At 33.4% G+C, this 17807-nt stretch overlaps 1 protein-coding gene across 10 annotated transcripts in view; it reads left to right on the top strand.

Moving 5' to 3' along the window:
- The window catches only part of LOC136036241 (uncharacterized), a gene marked incomplete at its 5' end in the record, with an annotated part of 165865 nt that overhangs the window by 99024 nt on the left and 49034 nt on the right, over positions 1-17807 (top strand). For 8 of the 10 annotated variants that reach the window (XR_010619673.1, XR_010619672.1, XM_065718345.1 and 5 more), the window contains 2 exon segments: positions 8645-8723; positions 13362-13448. Coding sequence is in view for 8 of the 10 variants with exons in the window: in XM_065718345.1 (XP_065574417.1) it covers positions 8645-8723; positions 13362-13448 (166 nt within the window). 10 annotated transcript variants of the gene reach the window in all.

Below are 17807 nucleotides of genomic sequence, written 5' to 3'. Positions count from 1 at the left end.
TGGTATTTCGGGATACTTATTTCGTTTACATTGGCTCCAGTAAAAAAAATTCTTAACTATGGTAGTATGTTTCTTGGTTATATGGGAACCAAAAGGGGGGGAGAGGGGTAAGATTCTTTATCTCTCTGAACTGGTACTTGATTTTCTTGTGTGTGTCAAAAAGTGATACTGACAGTTAATATTAAGAATTGATTGGTACGGCTCCTTTCGGTTAAGTGCCCTCACTTTGGAACCTTCATTCATATAGATTTAACAAGAATTTTAGCAAGGTATAATATGTCATCTTTTTTCATATGGGCTATTTTCGTAATTCCTTAACCCCCAGAACTGTGCTTATCTTCTCCCCTCACAGAGGCAAATTTCTTTGGCATTTTGACAGTTATGATTAAAATGACTATCTTTAAGATTGTCTGTACTATATTGGGGATCTGGAGTCATCAATAGGCAAGTAATCTCTCTTACAAATTAAATAATAATAAAAAAAGTTTTTCCAACTGAAAATAAGGAGCAACATTAAAACTTAAAACGAACAGAAATTATTGCGTAAATGATGGGCTTGTCCCATCGTCAATACCTCCCTCTTTACACTAAAGGTCGAAGTTTGTTCCAATTCTTTAAGAATGACCCCTGAATCACAAAGGCCGTTTAATTAGAATAAATAGCTCTTTTGAAAGTACTAAAAATCACTTTAGCGCAAACAGCGAGGCATTACCTAGGGGGCGAAACCCCTCATATACGTAATATTTTTTTTTCGTTTTAAGCTTTAATGTTGCTTCTTACTTTCAGTTGAAAAAAACTTGTTTTTATTTTATTTAACTTCTGATCGTTTTTTTAAATAATGCTGGGAAGTCCGACCCCCTCTTCATGGAAAATTCTCTTCCCCCATGAAAAATTCCTTCATGGAAAGATATACCCACGTAACCCCCTTCACACCCACCAAAAAAATCTTCACTGAAAATGTCTATATACTTCCCAATAACCAATACTATATGTAAACAATGGGCTAAGTTCATAACTTGCAGCCCTTCCCCAGGGGACTGTGGGGGTTGAAATCGTCCTCAAAGAGATATTCATGAGATTTTTTGACTATGCTGAACAAAATAGCTATCTAAAAATTTTGATTGAGATTCTATGGCTTTTTTTCGGGGGGTGGGGGTATTTTTTTCAAAAATAAGGCTTTTAGTAACTTTTGATGAGTAAGACTAAACTTGATGAAACTTGTATATTTGAAATCAGCATAAAAATCCAATTCTTTTGAATGTATCTATTGGCATCAAAATTCTGTCTTTTAGAGTTTCGGTTACTATTGAACCCAGTCACTCCTTACTTACTGTTTGTTACTACAAACTGCTTGCTATTTCTGGGTGCAAGAAAAACAAACTCAATTTAGTGTTAAATTTATTCTACTTTAATTTTAGTTGCAAACGTATTTAAAATCAAGCTGGATCAGAACCGATTTTTTTTGGGGGGGGGGCATACAACCTCGCTGGGTTTCAAGATGTGACAGAAGGTCCGTTGAAAAATCAGCAAATGGGTACATTGTAAGCTTTTCCCTTCCAGATTGGTCTCAAACATGTCACCGTGGCTAGCTAGGTCTAACCCATTATTGAACAACAGCCATATGAGCACATACATTTGACCTTTGGGATATAAAGGGATAAGATAATCCTTTGTATAGGGGGGGGGATCTGCACAACCAATAAATTTTATTGGCTACCCATTTTAGTTCTCTTGATTGAGTATGTGACTTTTTTTTTTATTAAACTGAAATTTTTAGCCTACTTAATTAAGGTCAACATGCCTAAGCGACTGGCTTTATCATTTTTTTTTTCATTCTCTGTTTGTTTTTCAAGATGAATAAATTTCTCTTTTTCTTCCAAAATGTGTTGTATTTCCAACCTTCAAATGCAGAAATAGCATTAAAATTTACATTTTGTGGCACATTAACATATGAATAACATAGAACGGTAGTAGCACCAGAAATCAAGTTTTTAATTTTATACTTGGTTTCAATATTTTTATTTAGTAACCCAGCACCTTCTAAATTTCACCATGGAACACCTCCCTACCCCTCTCTGCATGACCATATAAGGAAATATATGTGCTTATTTGTTGTTTAGAAATCAAAAGAGAACTTGATAGTAATAAGTAAAATGTCTAATCATATAAAAAGGTGCTTAAGACAGTGTCGTATTTTGTTTCTTTTGGGGGTCCTGTGCACCAATCTTACGGATGCCCCTGTTTATTTTTTTTGTGTAAGCTCTAAAATTCCACCACTAAACGTTGCAATTTTTATTATTTAGATTTCTTTAATTAAAAAAATTACAACAAGCCACTGGCTCACAAAGCTTTCTTTTGTACGAGGAGCTTATGCCTACACGAAAAATATAAAGTTAAAAATTTAACAAAGGAAATAATATGGAAAAAGAAACAAGAACGAAAACGAATCAAAGGAAAAAATATTAAATCATTAAAGAAGAAGAAGAAGAGGAAAGCAATGATAATAATAAGAGTAATAAAGAATAATAAAGTAATAAAAAGAAAAGAGTAATATATTAACTACTACCATTTCAACTGAAAAATAGTCGCCGTTTTAAGCCGCTTCAGGCCTATATAGTATTAAACACTTCTTCATTCACTGTGTTTAAGGGAGGCTAGTTGCCCCCTCCCAGAAATCTAAGCTGATTTGTTAATATCTTGGGTGCCTCTCTTTCCCTCCCTTCTTTGTAACGCTATTTTTTTCTTCACGTTCCTCCTCCTCAGCAATAGTACATATTGAACAATTTACCCTTAAAGTACTTAAAATTAAACACAATCTAAGGTCTATTATGCTTCCAAACCTTGATTTTCTATGATTTTTTCTTTGGCTGTTTTAAAACAATAAGTTTTTAGGGCAGTATGATTGTTTCGTTGGTGTTGCCATTTTTGACCGTAAAATTAAATAAACCATATTCATTAGTTAAATTTGACTACAAGTTGTCCATAAAATTCAAGGTAAACGATCTGTTGATTCCTGAAGACAACTATACATTCAGAGGAAAGCTGTACTTTCTTAAGGTGTTTGGTGGTGCATTTTTTTAGCTTATTCTTTTAATGATTTTTCACCAACGTTCCTTCTTTTTAACTTTCGGATCTGCTACTATCAAAATCCGCGTAACTGCATCAGGGGACTTTTTCGTTAAAAGTTAAACTTTTAATTTTTCCTAATTTTTAAAAGATATATATGGCTGTATAAGTCTCCAGGGAACCAGTGAGAACAACCAGATTTCATTTCATAGTCTTTTGTATATTAATCATACCTGCTGACGGAAGGAGGTCCCCAGAGCTTGGAAGAAAGGTTCCCTTGGAAATAGATGGGCAATAATCCAGGCAGTTTCACGCGTTCAACCGCGTAAAAGGACGTGAATAGTCTCTTTGATATACGCGTGTGTAATTGTCTTACTCAAATTCATGTCTACGTAGTGCAGCACAAAATCACAATAAAAGCATACAGGGACGGCTACAGAACCAGTTTTTGGAGGTGGCCCAGCAAAACTTGATTTCCCTAGCTGGTGTTTCAGCCCCTGCACAACTGTAATTGGTATAAGATTTAACATTTGAAGGGTAAGTGCCACTAAAACCATCTCCTGGATCGGTCCCAGAAACCATGCACTTTTGTGCATGGTTGTAACAAAGGGCTGTCAACCTTCAAAAAAAAGTATACACTATGTGAGCGCCACGCTTGGTGAAAGTGCCCCGTGCGCAGCATGAAGAGACACAGTATGGCGGAAATTTGCAAAGTGTGGTTGAACAACTGGCACTTTAAGATGTACACAGGGGGATTGAGAATGAGTAACGCGTTGAATTAAAACCGGATCAACATGGGGAAGATTTTTGACCTCTAATAAATATATTTCCTATAGCTACCCAATAGATATTCAATTTTGTGGTAATCTTTTCGACTGTTAATAACCCAAATAAATTCTGACAAGGCCTTGATTTGCAAATGCTTGTGGTTTGGCAAACCTTTGGTTCCTGCTACGCAGTCAATTTAATTTCAATATCCAGTTCAAATGTTCGTTTCAGTTTAGTTCATCAGAAGAGATTCATAGGAAGTGACATGATTTTTGAAAAGTGTTTTGTTTTTTTTTTTTGTTATTACGCATGTTATTGATGAAACAGAGACGTTATTTATGTTTCTTTGGGAAACGGGCAAGCACTAGCAGTGTTTTTTGGGAAAGACTTCTAACAAGTGCTATATTATGTCATTCCAGATATATTTATTTACATTTTTGGCATATGTTTTAGTATTCTATTTTTAGGGCGAAGGTTCCATTAGACTCACTGTACGAAAGTGATTAGCTTTGGAATTATTCGCTGTGTCCTGGCGTTATTTTTTGTGTCCATGTGATAACTAAATCGGCACGGATAACGTCTAAACAAGGACAGCTTGTTAATATTTCCAGAGAATAGGAGGACGGGCCTGCAAATCCATTTTAAGGAAAGATAGGAAGGGGGATTAAAAAACATATCTCCAGGGGAATAAGGTGTGAAAAAGAAGAATTCAAAAAGAATCATGTTTTACCATTAATACGAAACTCTGCTCCTATAATGTGCAGAGGAGATACCTCATTCATCCTCCTGTAGGTACCCTTGTTTGTAAATGGTATTATTCATAATTTTGATACTTTAAACAGAATTTTATACTATCGACGAGAATTTTTGGGTTTTAGGTAATTTAAACCCTAATTTGCACAATTATGACATCTATTTGATCTATTCCTAAAAACATCTATCAATAAATACGCATAGTTACAATGATTACGGTGATTCGTGTGAAGTTCATAAAAGTATTCGTATAATATAGTATAATATAATTTGTATAATACAATATAATGTAAAATATAACAGGATTAGTTTATGAAATCTTTTGACCTCGTTTGCTGATATTTAAAAATTCTAAGTATTAATTCTATTATTTTTATAGAAAATTCAATGATATTTTAATTTTTTACTCAATTCCGAATTACTGCAAAAATTTCATTCGCAAAAAAAATTGCAAAAGACGAGGAAAAGGGTAAGTTTATGTCTTTCCTTTATGGATCAAACTTAAACAAAAATGTGCACTTACTATGCAATAGATATTTGTACTTTTTGTTAGAGGGAGATCGTTATTCCTTTAAATATTACTACTCCTGTAAATATTGCACAAATTGAAAGGAGCATTTAAACCTTTTAAAAATAACTCCTGAAGAACTGCAAACGAGAAAGAGTAAGGGCAGTGTAGAATGTTCGAGAAAGTGAGAAAGAAAGAGAGAGACAAAGCAAAAGGGAGAGAAAAGGGTTAAGAGAGAGAGATCCAAAAATAGACGTAGCTCTAAAGAAGCTCTAAGATTTTCACAGGAAATGTATCTGTTGTCAGCAGTTTTTTTCTCTGGTACGAGCTACTTTTCTTCCTTATTATTTCATGTATCTTAATATTCACAATGAATACTCTGTGACAGTTTAGTGGATAAAGTCCCGCCTTGAAACAATCGGGTTCAGGGTTCAATGCCGCTGGTCGCATGGAATCTTGTAACATTTATTTAGCCGATTGATTTTATTTATTATGTTTTTAAATAAGCTACATTAACATTTTCAGCTTTGATCTTATTTTGAATTCAGAAAAGTCGTTTTTCTTTCAGTACAAGTATAATTAAGATTTTAAGAGCTTCGGTCAAATGTCCGATTAGATTGAATAATAATAATAAAAAAAAATCCCCACTGTCTGCCCCTTTTTGACTTCCCTCGTTGCGTTTTGATAAATTGTCTACATTGTGTTTTGGGAAGAACAGTGCAATGTACTTTTTTTATTCGCTTCGTTTTTTCTATCGACAAAACCTGTAAAAAGTGAAACATTAGTTATTTTATAACTTGTTTTATTCTGTGCTATAGTTTTCTTAGTTTAAATATCTGACTCTAAACGAAATGTAATATAATGAGAGAAATTCTTATAATTTTCTTAAATGTTAAACTTATGCTGAAGGAATCAATCATCTAAACAGGTAAATGAACGTATTATATGATATACTATATATATATATATATATATATATATATATATATATATATATATATATATATATATATATATATATATATATATATATATATATATATATATATATATATATATATATATATATTAAGCATTATATATTAAATGTATAAATTAATGTATCATATCTTCAGTTTATTTTCATAGGGTCTTTCTACTAATCTTAAAGTACTTCATGCATAAATTTCACTGATAAATAAATATATATTATTAATAATTGAATAATATAATAATAGATTAATAATAGAATAATAATAATAATAGAATAATATAATTAATAATAGAATAATATAATAGAATAATAATAATAATAGAATAATATAATTAATAATAGAATAGTAGGATAATAGAATAATATTTCATATTTATTTGTCGTTGATGTATTGACAAACAAAGTATAATTTTCAAGTCACATATGGGTAAATAAAAAACGTAGTAAATTAATTTGATTAATGCGAGATACGAGGACTAGATACCATGCGAAACCAAAAATGGTCATACTTTCTGTTGCTCCACATTCAAACTTGGTTGCTCCTTATGTTTAAATTGGCGTATAATCATAGCTCTTCGAAATACAGTCTTGATGTTGGAAGTAAAGGATATTCTACCAACAGAACATGTGCGATTGAAATCAAGATGAAGTTACCAGAGCTACCTATAACATCAGTTCACTTAAATTTGTTAGTTTGGTTAAATTATCTAAATGAATGCTATAAGTTTCAAATATCAAACTTGACTTTAAGAAACTGGAATTTATTTTCTTTGTTTTTTAACTGGATAACTGTAATGAGTGTCAACCCAAAAAACATCATTTTTCAAGTTTTTAGGCAACTTAATAGACAAAATGAAGCATTTTAAGGTATTTGTCTTTATTTTAAGGGGTATTTGACGTTTAAGATGTAACGGTCATAAATATTGGAAGTGTGATCTGGATGATGAAACTATACTTTGTTCTTGAGCTAAAAAAAGAAAAAAATACACACGTGCTGAAGATAAAGCTACGACAGCAAACTATATTTGAAGCCTAATTAAATTTTTGATTGGACAAATTTACTAATTTATACAATTTACTAATTAAATTAACTAATTAAATTAACTAATTAAATTTAACCATTAACTAATTAAATTTAACTAATTAACTAATTAAATTAACCATTTACTAATTAAATTATTAATATAATTAATAATTTAAGACGTGTAACTTTTTAGACGTTTAACTTCGAAATGTAACTTTTTAGCTCAATAAATTTAAATACTGTCAACTTGTGAAAATGCAGTTTTTCAGTCTTTGGGAGATTAAATAGCCAAAATTAAATCTTTTTTGTGTTTTGTTTTTATTGTTGAGGGGCTGGGTTTAAAATGAGATGATCATAAATTTTGAAAATGCAATTCAGTTTATGGAACTAAGTTATATCCTAAAATGACAAAAGATCTTATACAAATGCCTAGGATTGAAATATGACAACTAACTATAGTTGAAACCTGATTAAGCGTGTCAGTTTAATAAATGAATTATAAATAAAGTATAAAGTTCAGTGAAGTTCAATAAATGAAGTATAGTAAAAATAATTGTCTTTATTGCTTTCATAGCCTCAGACCCAAGCAAGTACAGAATGAAAAGTCAAATTTCAATTAAATCACATTATATAAACAAAAATATTACATAAATAAAAAAATATAGTTCTGTACTGTATTACTAACCTGAGAAATTGTCCCAACCTTACAACAATTATAAAGACGTCCGTATACGGAAGGATTTTTTTAAGTTTCATATTTTACTCTATGTAATTGCGATTTAATTTTTATCTTGACAATTGTATGGACTCACTATGGAAAACAACTTTCTAGTTTTTTTCAAAGCATTTTTGTGTAATTTGCCTATATTTATGGGTAGGGGGGCATAACATGGAATGATCATAAAGCTTGAAAGTATGGTCCTGGTTATTGATCACGACCCAATATCTAAATTATTGGGCACAGCCCAATATATAATTCAGTTTATGAATTATATTCATAAACTGAATAAAAAACTTTGACGTTTATGTTGAAGCTACAGCAACTAGCTATAACTTAAACCTGATTGAATTTGTTTTTTTTTTTTTCAAATTAATCAACTACGTGAATATATTTTTAAGTTTCAGCTTTGACTTGAAGTAATTAGGATTTAACTTTTTAGCTTGATAAGTTTAATGACTCAACTAAGGAAAACTCAACTTTGATACCTTTTCACCTTTGGATTGCCATAATTAAGGATTTTTGTGTAATTTGTTCAATTTTTGGAAGAGGAAGGGATGGCTAGAAATATTGACATTAAGTTACTGATGATAGAAATTCTAAAAAAAACTGATATTTAAGTTTAAGATAAAGTTACAGTAACTAATTATATTTGGAAGCTGAATGTACGTGTCAATTTGATAAGTTGACTATACGGAATATATTTTGAGGTTCACCTTTGACTTTTAGTCATTAAACTTTATTTTTTTATTGTTTCATTTTTCAATATTCTATTATTATTATTATTTATATATGTATATATTTTATATTATTATACATTTATATTTCTTTTAGCTTGATAACTGTAATGACTACGAGGGAAGGCAAAAACTGAGAGCCAGGATCCGAGACCTTTTGACTGCAGAAAAGCAGGGTGAGTTTCTAAGGCAATGTTCTGAAAGAAAGCTGCAAATTTTGTCAAAATAACGACTAAGCGACCTTTCTATATTAGTTCCGGCTGGTGTTTCTGGTTGAAAGCAAAATTTTCTAATTTTCGGATGTCTCTTGAAAGAAAATGTTCTTTTGAGTCTATACTTAAAAAAAAAACTAATAGCACATTTTAAATATGTTCCTAGATCAACTGGCTATACATGATGTTTGACAAAAAAAAATGGAAAAAGGAAGAATATAATAAAAAAATAATGAAGAAAACGAGGGTGATTTTCAGACATTGGGTAAAAAGAAGTAAAAAGGCAAAAACAGATATTTCTGCGACAACCTCCTCCAAGCCGTCCTCAGGTTAAGAGTTCACATCAATATTCTTTTTTTGGGGCTGAGGACGGCTTGTCGGAAATCCCTGAAGACTTCCTTTTTTTATCTTTTCACTTCTCTTTGTCCACAGGCTCTTTTTCTTGGTTATTTTTAGTAATTGTATTTTCTTGCTCTTTTTTTGTGTCAAACTTCATAGTACATTACTTCAGTGTTGTACATTCACTAGTTCATTCTTGAAACAAGGTGATTTTTTTGGTTAAGATTTTAAACAAATCTTCACTGGTCTAAAACAAACGAACTTAACATCTCTTATCAAACAGTTCATAGTAACGAATTGTAAGTAAGGAGCGAAAGGGCACAGTAATAACCGAAACTCTATTAAAAGAATTGGATTTTTATGCAAATCTCAAATATATAAGTTTCATTAAGTTTAGTCCTACCCGTCAAAGGTTATAACCTAACCTGAGAAAATTGGCCTTATTTCCTATAAAAGGGAGAACCACCCTTTAAAAGTAATAGAATCTTAACAAAAAGGACACCATCAGATTCAGTATATCAGAGAACCCTACTGTAGAGGTTTCAAGCTCCTATCTGCAAAAATATGGAATTTTGTATTTTTTGCCAGAAAAAAGATCACGGATGCGTGTTTTTTTTTTCAAGGGGTGATCATATTGACCCTGTGGTCCTAAGTGTATCGTGAGAGGGTTCACTCAAACGGGAACAAAATTTCTAGTGTCATTTTTAAGTGACCAAAAAAATAGAGGGTAACAAGGCCTACTCCAACGCTTATTTTTTCCCAAAGTTGCCCGACCACAATTTTGAGATTGCCATTTTGTTCAGCATAGTCGAAAAACTTAAAAACTATGTCTTTGAGGATGATTTAATCCCCCACAGTCCCCTGGAGAAGGGCTACAGGTTATGAACTTGGCCCGTTGTTTACATATAGTATTAGTTATTGGGAAGTATACAGACGTTTTCAGAGGAGAATTTATTTCTGGTGGGTGGGGGGTCGAGGGCAGGGTGTTACATGGGAGAATATTTCAATGGAGAAATTTCTCACGGGGGAAGGGAATTTTCCATGAAGGGGGTGCCAGATTTCCCAGCATTGTCAAAAAACGATCAGAAATTAAATAAAAAACAAGTTTTTTCAACTGAAAGCAAGAAGCAACATTAAAACTTAAAAGGAACAGGAATTACCTGTTTTTTTTATTTAATCCGAACAGAGCCGAACAGAATATTCGCCGAAATGAAGATTTGCCTGATTGAATGACATAAAATCCGGCTGCCGAAGGAAAATGAAGCTCCGGTCTTGGCTCAGAGAACTTGGCTCAGGAATTGGTTTTATAGTTTTGGTTGTTTCATTCTTATGTTAAATGTTTTTCTTGCTCCCACTTTCGGTCCATTTATGTTGTCTGTATTGTAACACTCATCCAATTCCTTATCTTTATGACATTATTTCAGAATGTAAAACCTTGTGTAGAATCCAACATTTAAATTGTGAAATAAATCAAAAACAGAAAAGAAAAGACTATCATCTATGTGATCTATAAGCTTTAAAATGTGATCATTAATATGTGATCTATGTGATCATTAAGCTTTTGAATGTGTAGTTGTATGACTCTCTTAAAGATGAAAGTCACGCACGAACAAAGGTACCAGCATAAGTTTTATATACTAGGGGTAAAAATTCTACGGTGTAGCAGGGGAACTGGTTGGCCTTAAGTCTGAAAAATAGATGCCAATTAGGCAATTGTCGCGAAATCTTGCGCTTTTTGTGTGTTTTAGTCTCTATGGCAAAGGGGGACTGAATGCTCCCTTCACCGTAGGTTCCCTTGCAAACACATGACGAAGCAGACTAGGGATCAAAAACACTTTTACTTTGTCTGGAAAGACATGCTGATAGGAATTATTGAGTCTGATATTCGTCGAATATTCCGTAAATCACATAAGAAGTAGTAAAAAAAATCCTATAAGAAGTTAACTAGAATTATACTTTGAAATTGACCTGCAAAATAATAAATAATGGATTATCGAGTGTTTTCCGTATAAGATTGAGACTATATCTCGGCAGTGTCAAAACACCTACTTTTAGAGGAAAATATTGCTTAAAATAGAAAATTTAAGTGATTGGGCTTATACCAGGCTCAGTGCGGATTTTGTTTCAGTTGCAGGGGGGCACAACTTCCAGGAAAATACTAGAAACAGGCAGAGTAAACGGAAAATATATGATATTACAGGAAAAACTTCAAATAAGTACTGCACGGAAGAGGGTGGTCCGGAAGTCCCCTTCTCTATTCTGTCGAAACCCTGGTTACAAACTCCTCAAATTGAATATTCTAGCGGTCAGATAGATTATGTTATATTTGTCTGGTGACTTTTTGCAATCTGATTCAAATTAGCCATATTTTTCTAATAACAATTGGATTAAATTATAACATATAATCATTATTAAAAAGTCCATTACTGGGAATAGCTTCGGATACATTAGATGAATTAAACGGAAATATTATTAAATTTATTCGATTTGAGTTAGTTGCAGGAGCTATATAGGAATGTGGGAGCATATAAAGCAAACACACCAATTAATTTAATATATGGTTGTAATATAATAGATTTTCTGAATAACTTGTAATCTAACTCTAAAAAACCTACAGCAATATAAATTATTATATTTAATAAAATATAAATTATTATATTTGATTAGTTATTTAAATAAGAGATAAAAACTGTACTTCCTGTGGTGGTTATTCATAGAAATTAGGGGAGGGGAAATGTATGTTACAAAATCAGGGGATGGGTAATTCTGATGCTTTTCGATTTTTCAGTGAAAATACGAAAAACAGATTTTTCAATAAAAATGCCAAAATATTATTTTAAAAATTGTGGGGGGCAGTGGTGAAAATATTGAGAAAATCATACCCCCCCCCTCACTGATTTTACTTAAGTAAAGTACCTACTTCAACGAAAGAGAAAAAAGAAAAATCATTACCCTATGCCTCTATATTAAAAATGTATGCTCTGCTGATTTACTTTTTAATGTCAAAAAGCATGTTTTCTTAAGAAACAGCGTTATTCACCATAGGTATACAGAAAAAAACCCCCCTTCTTATCTGCTGTTTTATTTACCTGTTGTTGTTGTGCCAAATTTGTATTCGATAAAAAAAACGCAAAAACTGATTTGATTTTTTTTTTTTTTAATTTCAAGAAAGTAGAAAAAAAGAAGGTTTTTAGTCACAACGTCTTTTCCAATTAAACTCTGTAGTTTTTATGTGGTAATGCAGTGTAATTGGTTGCATCATATTCATAGATTTTGATAGTCAGATTAACTAGAAATAAAGAAATAATAACTTGAAGTTATTATTTGTTCATTTTCCGGTCAATGCGCATCTTAGAGATTTTAAAAAATTGGATTGTGGAATTACAACTCGAATCGGATAATATTACAGATTTGGTCTCTCGAATGTCTCCAAGCATTAACTAAAAGCATATAAATGTCTCCTTTTACTAAACAGGGATTGCTTCCGTTGCGAAAGAACAAATGCTTCCCTGATGCACGCACTAGACAAGCCTTATCCCCTTTGCAAAGATAAAGAGATGAATAAGGAAAAAAAATATTCGGTAAGCAATTCTGAAAACCTAAAAAAGAACCAAAAAGATTTTGGGCCGGTTTTAAGTACAAGGTGGTCAAAATAAAACATTTTTATTTCCATGTCTTAGTCTTTGGACTCTTCATTACTTTAATTTTTGCCACTTTTTCTAAAAATTGTTTTTCGTAAATTTTTTCCCATTAGATAAGCCTAAATTTTTGATAAGCTTCTTTGTAAAAAAAGAGTTTCAAAATCAGTAATGAAGTATGAAGAAAAGAAAAATAGAGGTCTTTTTCATCAAATATTTAATTTGTGCTTCCTGTTTTTTTTTTTTTTTTTTAAATGAATTTGCATGTTTTTTCACTGAATCAGATCAAACAGTCAGATTCCATTTTGACTGTCCTTGGTTACCAATTGGTAACCAAGGACAGTAAAAAACATGCAAATTCATTTATGTAAAAAAAGTGTAATTAAAACGAAAGCGAAAAATTAACGCGAGATAAGCTTTAAATGAAATAGAAATTCTAGAAAACCCCTTCGTTTGACACATCATTTTGTCCTTGGTTACCAATTAGTAAAACGAGCGGTGTACAAATTTGTTGGTATAGACTATGGTGTTGTAACTTTTTATTTTAAATCTGAGTTTTATGTCCAACCTGGCTAAGATCTGCTGAGGCTTGAGATGTTTGTACAAACCTTATTTCATTCCTTAGGCATTGAATTGAACACCACCCCTGTAGTGAACATCACCCAACATTCGGCGTTTGTATCAACCAATCAGGAATTAGCTACACCAGATGGTGAGTCATTCTTACCACTGCTTATCAGCCAATTATGTACTTCGCTTAGCCAGGGTGCTTGTCGGGTAGTGGAAGCTTCGTCTGTGAAAGAAAATATGTTTGATTCGGGTACTGAGTCTGGTGATGATCGTAAAAAGGAAACTCTCCAAATGTTTATGGATGGCATCAGTGAATCTTTAGACATGCCAGGACAGGATGATAACGTTGTTTCCCAGGTACAGAGTGCCTTATCAAAACTGAAAGATAAATTAGAAGGCAGAGATAGAAACTCAGCAAAAGAACTTGAAGTTGTATCATTAATCAGCAGACTTCAGTCTACATTGAACTCAGTTGTCCGTGATAGTTCTGCTGGATCATCTAGAGTCTTAGTCGAACATACAGGGGTAAAAGGGCGCTTCTTTCACTACCCTGATCTTAAGCCAGTAGATGAGTTAAAAGCAAAAGAAATGTCTCTTAAAACTTGTGATAGTGATAAGGAAAACAATCAGGTGAATGTACCTCCTGATATTGAAAAGCCAAAGTCAGTTCCGTGGAAGGTCCGTCTTGCAAAAAAGAAAACTGAACGGTCTCATACTGTTAATATTAGTCCTTGCAATATTCTTGATCTAAGACAATCCATTCGTGCAGCAGCCCGTAATAAAGTGAAAGAAAGTGCCGAAAAAGAATCAGGTCAAATAAGACCATCGTTTGACTTTGAATTGGGTCGTGTTGGACTATTAGAAGCGCAAAGGCGTATTGAAAAAACTAAACAGCCACGCCTGTTGTTGACCAAGCAAAAGAGTATTGGGGATATATACACACCGTCACCAAGACCTTATGCTCCTACCAAGTCTGCTGATTCTGAAGACAGCGAAGATGGATTTACTTTTTATGGGCTCCAAAAATCTAGTAAATCTTATGGAGATATTCAAAATTTTTTATCTAAAACCAAATCTGATCCTCGCCTTAAAGAAGAAGAGATAAATGTAGATGCTAAAGTAACAAAACAAAGGTCTCGTGATTGCTCTATTGAATTAATTGATGCTGAGGAAGAAGATGAAACAGTAGAAGTCGCAACGCTGTTTCTGAATGTACGAGATAACGATCTTAGAGTTGAACAGAGACCTGAGCGAATTTCAGCATTTCAAGAAGTAACAAAACCTCAGAGACCTGCCACGTTAAATTTAGATAAAGAGCCTGAAATTTCTCAAGTACAATCAGTAAGTTCAGTCACAAGTACTGACACAGATGAAGAAAAATATGCAGTTACAGGTCAGCTGACTATACGCGCCCCAATGGAGCGGCAAGAAGCATTTGAAGTAAATTTAAAAGACCCTAGTAAAGTACTTTACACTGAATCAGAAAGCATAACTTTAGCTGTTCATAAAGCTGCTATTAAGAAACAGCTATCCAAAGAATATAGAAAGAGTTTATCGCATTCCGAGGAAGATAGTAGCACCAATATAAGTAAGCAGTCATCAATTGACGAACCAAAAATGGCGAGAGGGAAATCTAGTCAAACAAGCATAGATAAAACGGGATCTAATCATAGTTTGAAGTACATCAGTAGGGATAATTCGGTTGATGGTCATTATGTAGATCCTTGTACAAAAGTTCCTACACGACAATCCTCGAACGACTCTTTGGGTGATTATAAACTTCAAAGAGAATCTTCTTTATCTTTCGCTGAAAATGACAATGAAGTCAAAAGAAAGCCTGAAAATCCCCCTAATAATTTAATAAATAAAGCATTGATCACCACTATCATCTCAGAAGTTCATGATTCTTTTTCCAGAACCACTTGTGATTCCCAAGAAAAAGTACCTCTTGTGATCCAACAAAGCGATAAAAAACATGTTATTATTTCAACTCCCGAAGAAGTTTGCGAAATCGAAAACAATACTAAAAACTTTCTTATACAGCGTAGTAAATCAGGTAGTTCCGTTAGTCGAAACCCATTTTTATTTCACAACACTGTTGACGAATTAAACAAACCCATGCCGAAAGAACAAAAATTACTAGAGGAACAAACACCTGTCCATGAAAATTTGGATTTGTCTGTTGCTCAGTATATCCGAAGACAAATGCCGTGGAATCAGGTGCCAACAAACCTTGCCAACGAATCAGAGGAATCTAAAATTAAACCAGAGGAAGTAACCCCAAAAGAGAGACCTTCTAGGAATGAAAACAGATTTAAACGAAGAGATTCAATGAAACAACATGCAAGAAGAGCAAATACAATTAATATTCCTAAAGCATTTCATTCAGAGAATATATCACCTCAACGCATCGAAGCGCCAGTTTTTGTTCCACAAACGGAGAATGACCGAAAATTTCTCGCATTTATCTGTAAAAATACAACCACAACAACTGTCACACCTCCTACGTTCACGAGAGCAGGTGGTCGCGGCGTTGGTGGTATTTGGGGATCGCGTTTTTCCAGTATTAAAACAGCTTTCGAATCAAAAGCGTCTCCGCCAGTTAGTCCCGAACCACCTATAAATAGATCACGTGCTGAACCGAAGATAGACAGTCTCTTTATGGATCAAAAAGATAGCAAAGCACCCTATCAATTATGTCCTCCCAGACATTCATCTACTCCTAGTACGCCAGTTTCAAATTTGGGAGTGGATGAACACAAGCGACAAGTATGTAGGGATCGAAATTCAGGAAATCGTTATTCTGTCTATTCTGTGAATGGGGTGAGCAGAAACGAGGTAAATTCTATTGCAAGTCTTGAAAAAAGCAAGGATTTTAATGGTTTGTGCGAAAAAAAAGAAAAAACAAGCATTTTATTAGATGCAGAGAACTATAAGTTGGAAACTTCAGACCCTTCAGGAATTTCCAATGGCAATATTAATTCTACTTTAAATATTGTAAAACTGGTTGAGGACAGGAAAAGTTCATTACCAACTGATCAACTTAAAAATACAATTGAACTTCAAGTAAATACAGCCGTTAACTCGCAGATAAATTGTGACGGAGTAAAGGAATTTAGTGAAGTTATCCCGAACTTAATAGAGAATAAAAAGGACTTAACAACAAAGCAAAATGTGGCAAAGAATAATTTTGAACCGGTTTTTGCATCGGCTCCTGTAAAATTGATTACAAACCAAAGCGTAGAATTGGAAAATTCTGAATTAATTTCTCTGTCGGCTCCTATAAAAATCCCAGAAAAATCAAAACAAACATTTCCTATGTCTAACGGAAAAGAGTGCATTGCCAAGTCTTTTGTGAATGTTGGAAGTTCCAAGCCAGTCTCTCTGGAACCTAAAAATATTCCAGTAGTTACGTCAAAGTGCAAATTGTTGGATGAATCACAGTTGTTCGGAAAATCTTTTTGTCGTGAGAAAAAAGCAGATATGCCACAATTATTTCATTCGAATACTTCACCTGTGATAACTCCTCCGTGGGTGAAGGATATTAGAAGAGTGGATGGTGCATCTCAAGAGGGTGCACGGACGGTGCATGGTGCACTGAAAAACAGTGCATCTCATGAAGTACCTACTAAAAGAACAGAGACATCTTCTGTTTTTCCGAAAATTTTAACAAAAAATAGTTCAGGGCCTTCTCTTGTTCAGCAAAATGATGAGGAGGTGCTCAAGACGCAAAATTCGTGTGTATCTTCTAAAAAGACTACTAATGAAAAATTCTATGAAGAAAAGCTTTCGAATTTGATGAAAAACGAGAACTTTCAAAATGGTTTGGGCAAAAAAACCTTAGATATGAAAAATACTGAGGCAAGTACCTCTAATAAAATATGTCAAAAAGAGGCATTTCAAATAAACCAGAAGAGCGAAGAGGTTTTAGAGCTGGTTAAAGATCTCGAGACTAATTCCATACTTATTCAAGGCCTCATTATGTCTGAGCAACATGTTAGAGAAGCAGTGGTTCGTGATCAGGTAGAAAATAGTGGCAGAATTGCAAAAATGAGCCATTTGAATAAATCAAGGCCAATATCCTGTCTTTCAAAGTCGAGCAGTGACAGCTCACTGAAGAGGAACTTTAATACCGGTGTTGTTCAGGCAGTTCCTAAGCCATTTAGAAGTACTTTACCAAGCCCAGGTGTATCAAACCCTGAAGTGCCGCGCAGAAACAATGCAAATAATGAAATTTTGAAATCATTGACAAAAGCTGCGCAGAGTTCTGCAGCTCGAACTACTGAACAGAAGAATAGTCAGGAAAAGAATGGTCAACAATCTGTGAGGCAGAGCCCACAAAGGATGAGGAAGAGACCCCAGTCTTTACGCATCAGTGAGAGTAATGGAGTTACTCGAACTCAATATCAAATTGACCGGGAAGATCAATTCGATGCATCATCCGAAGATTCAAGTGACGATGATATTTGTGGCATTCCAAAGCCTCGGTACCCTCAGATTT

Source organism: Artemia franciscana, chromosome 15 (assembly GCF_032884065.1).
Source record: "Artemia franciscana chromosome 15, ASM3288406v1, whole genome shotgun sequence".
NCBI classification, from domain to species: Eukaryota; Metazoa; Arthropoda; class Branchiopoda; order Anostraca; family Artemiidae; genus Artemia; species Artemia franciscana.
The sequence above is the reverse complement of the archived record's forward strand: the minus strand, read 5'-3'. Positions and strand labels throughout refer to the sequence as shown.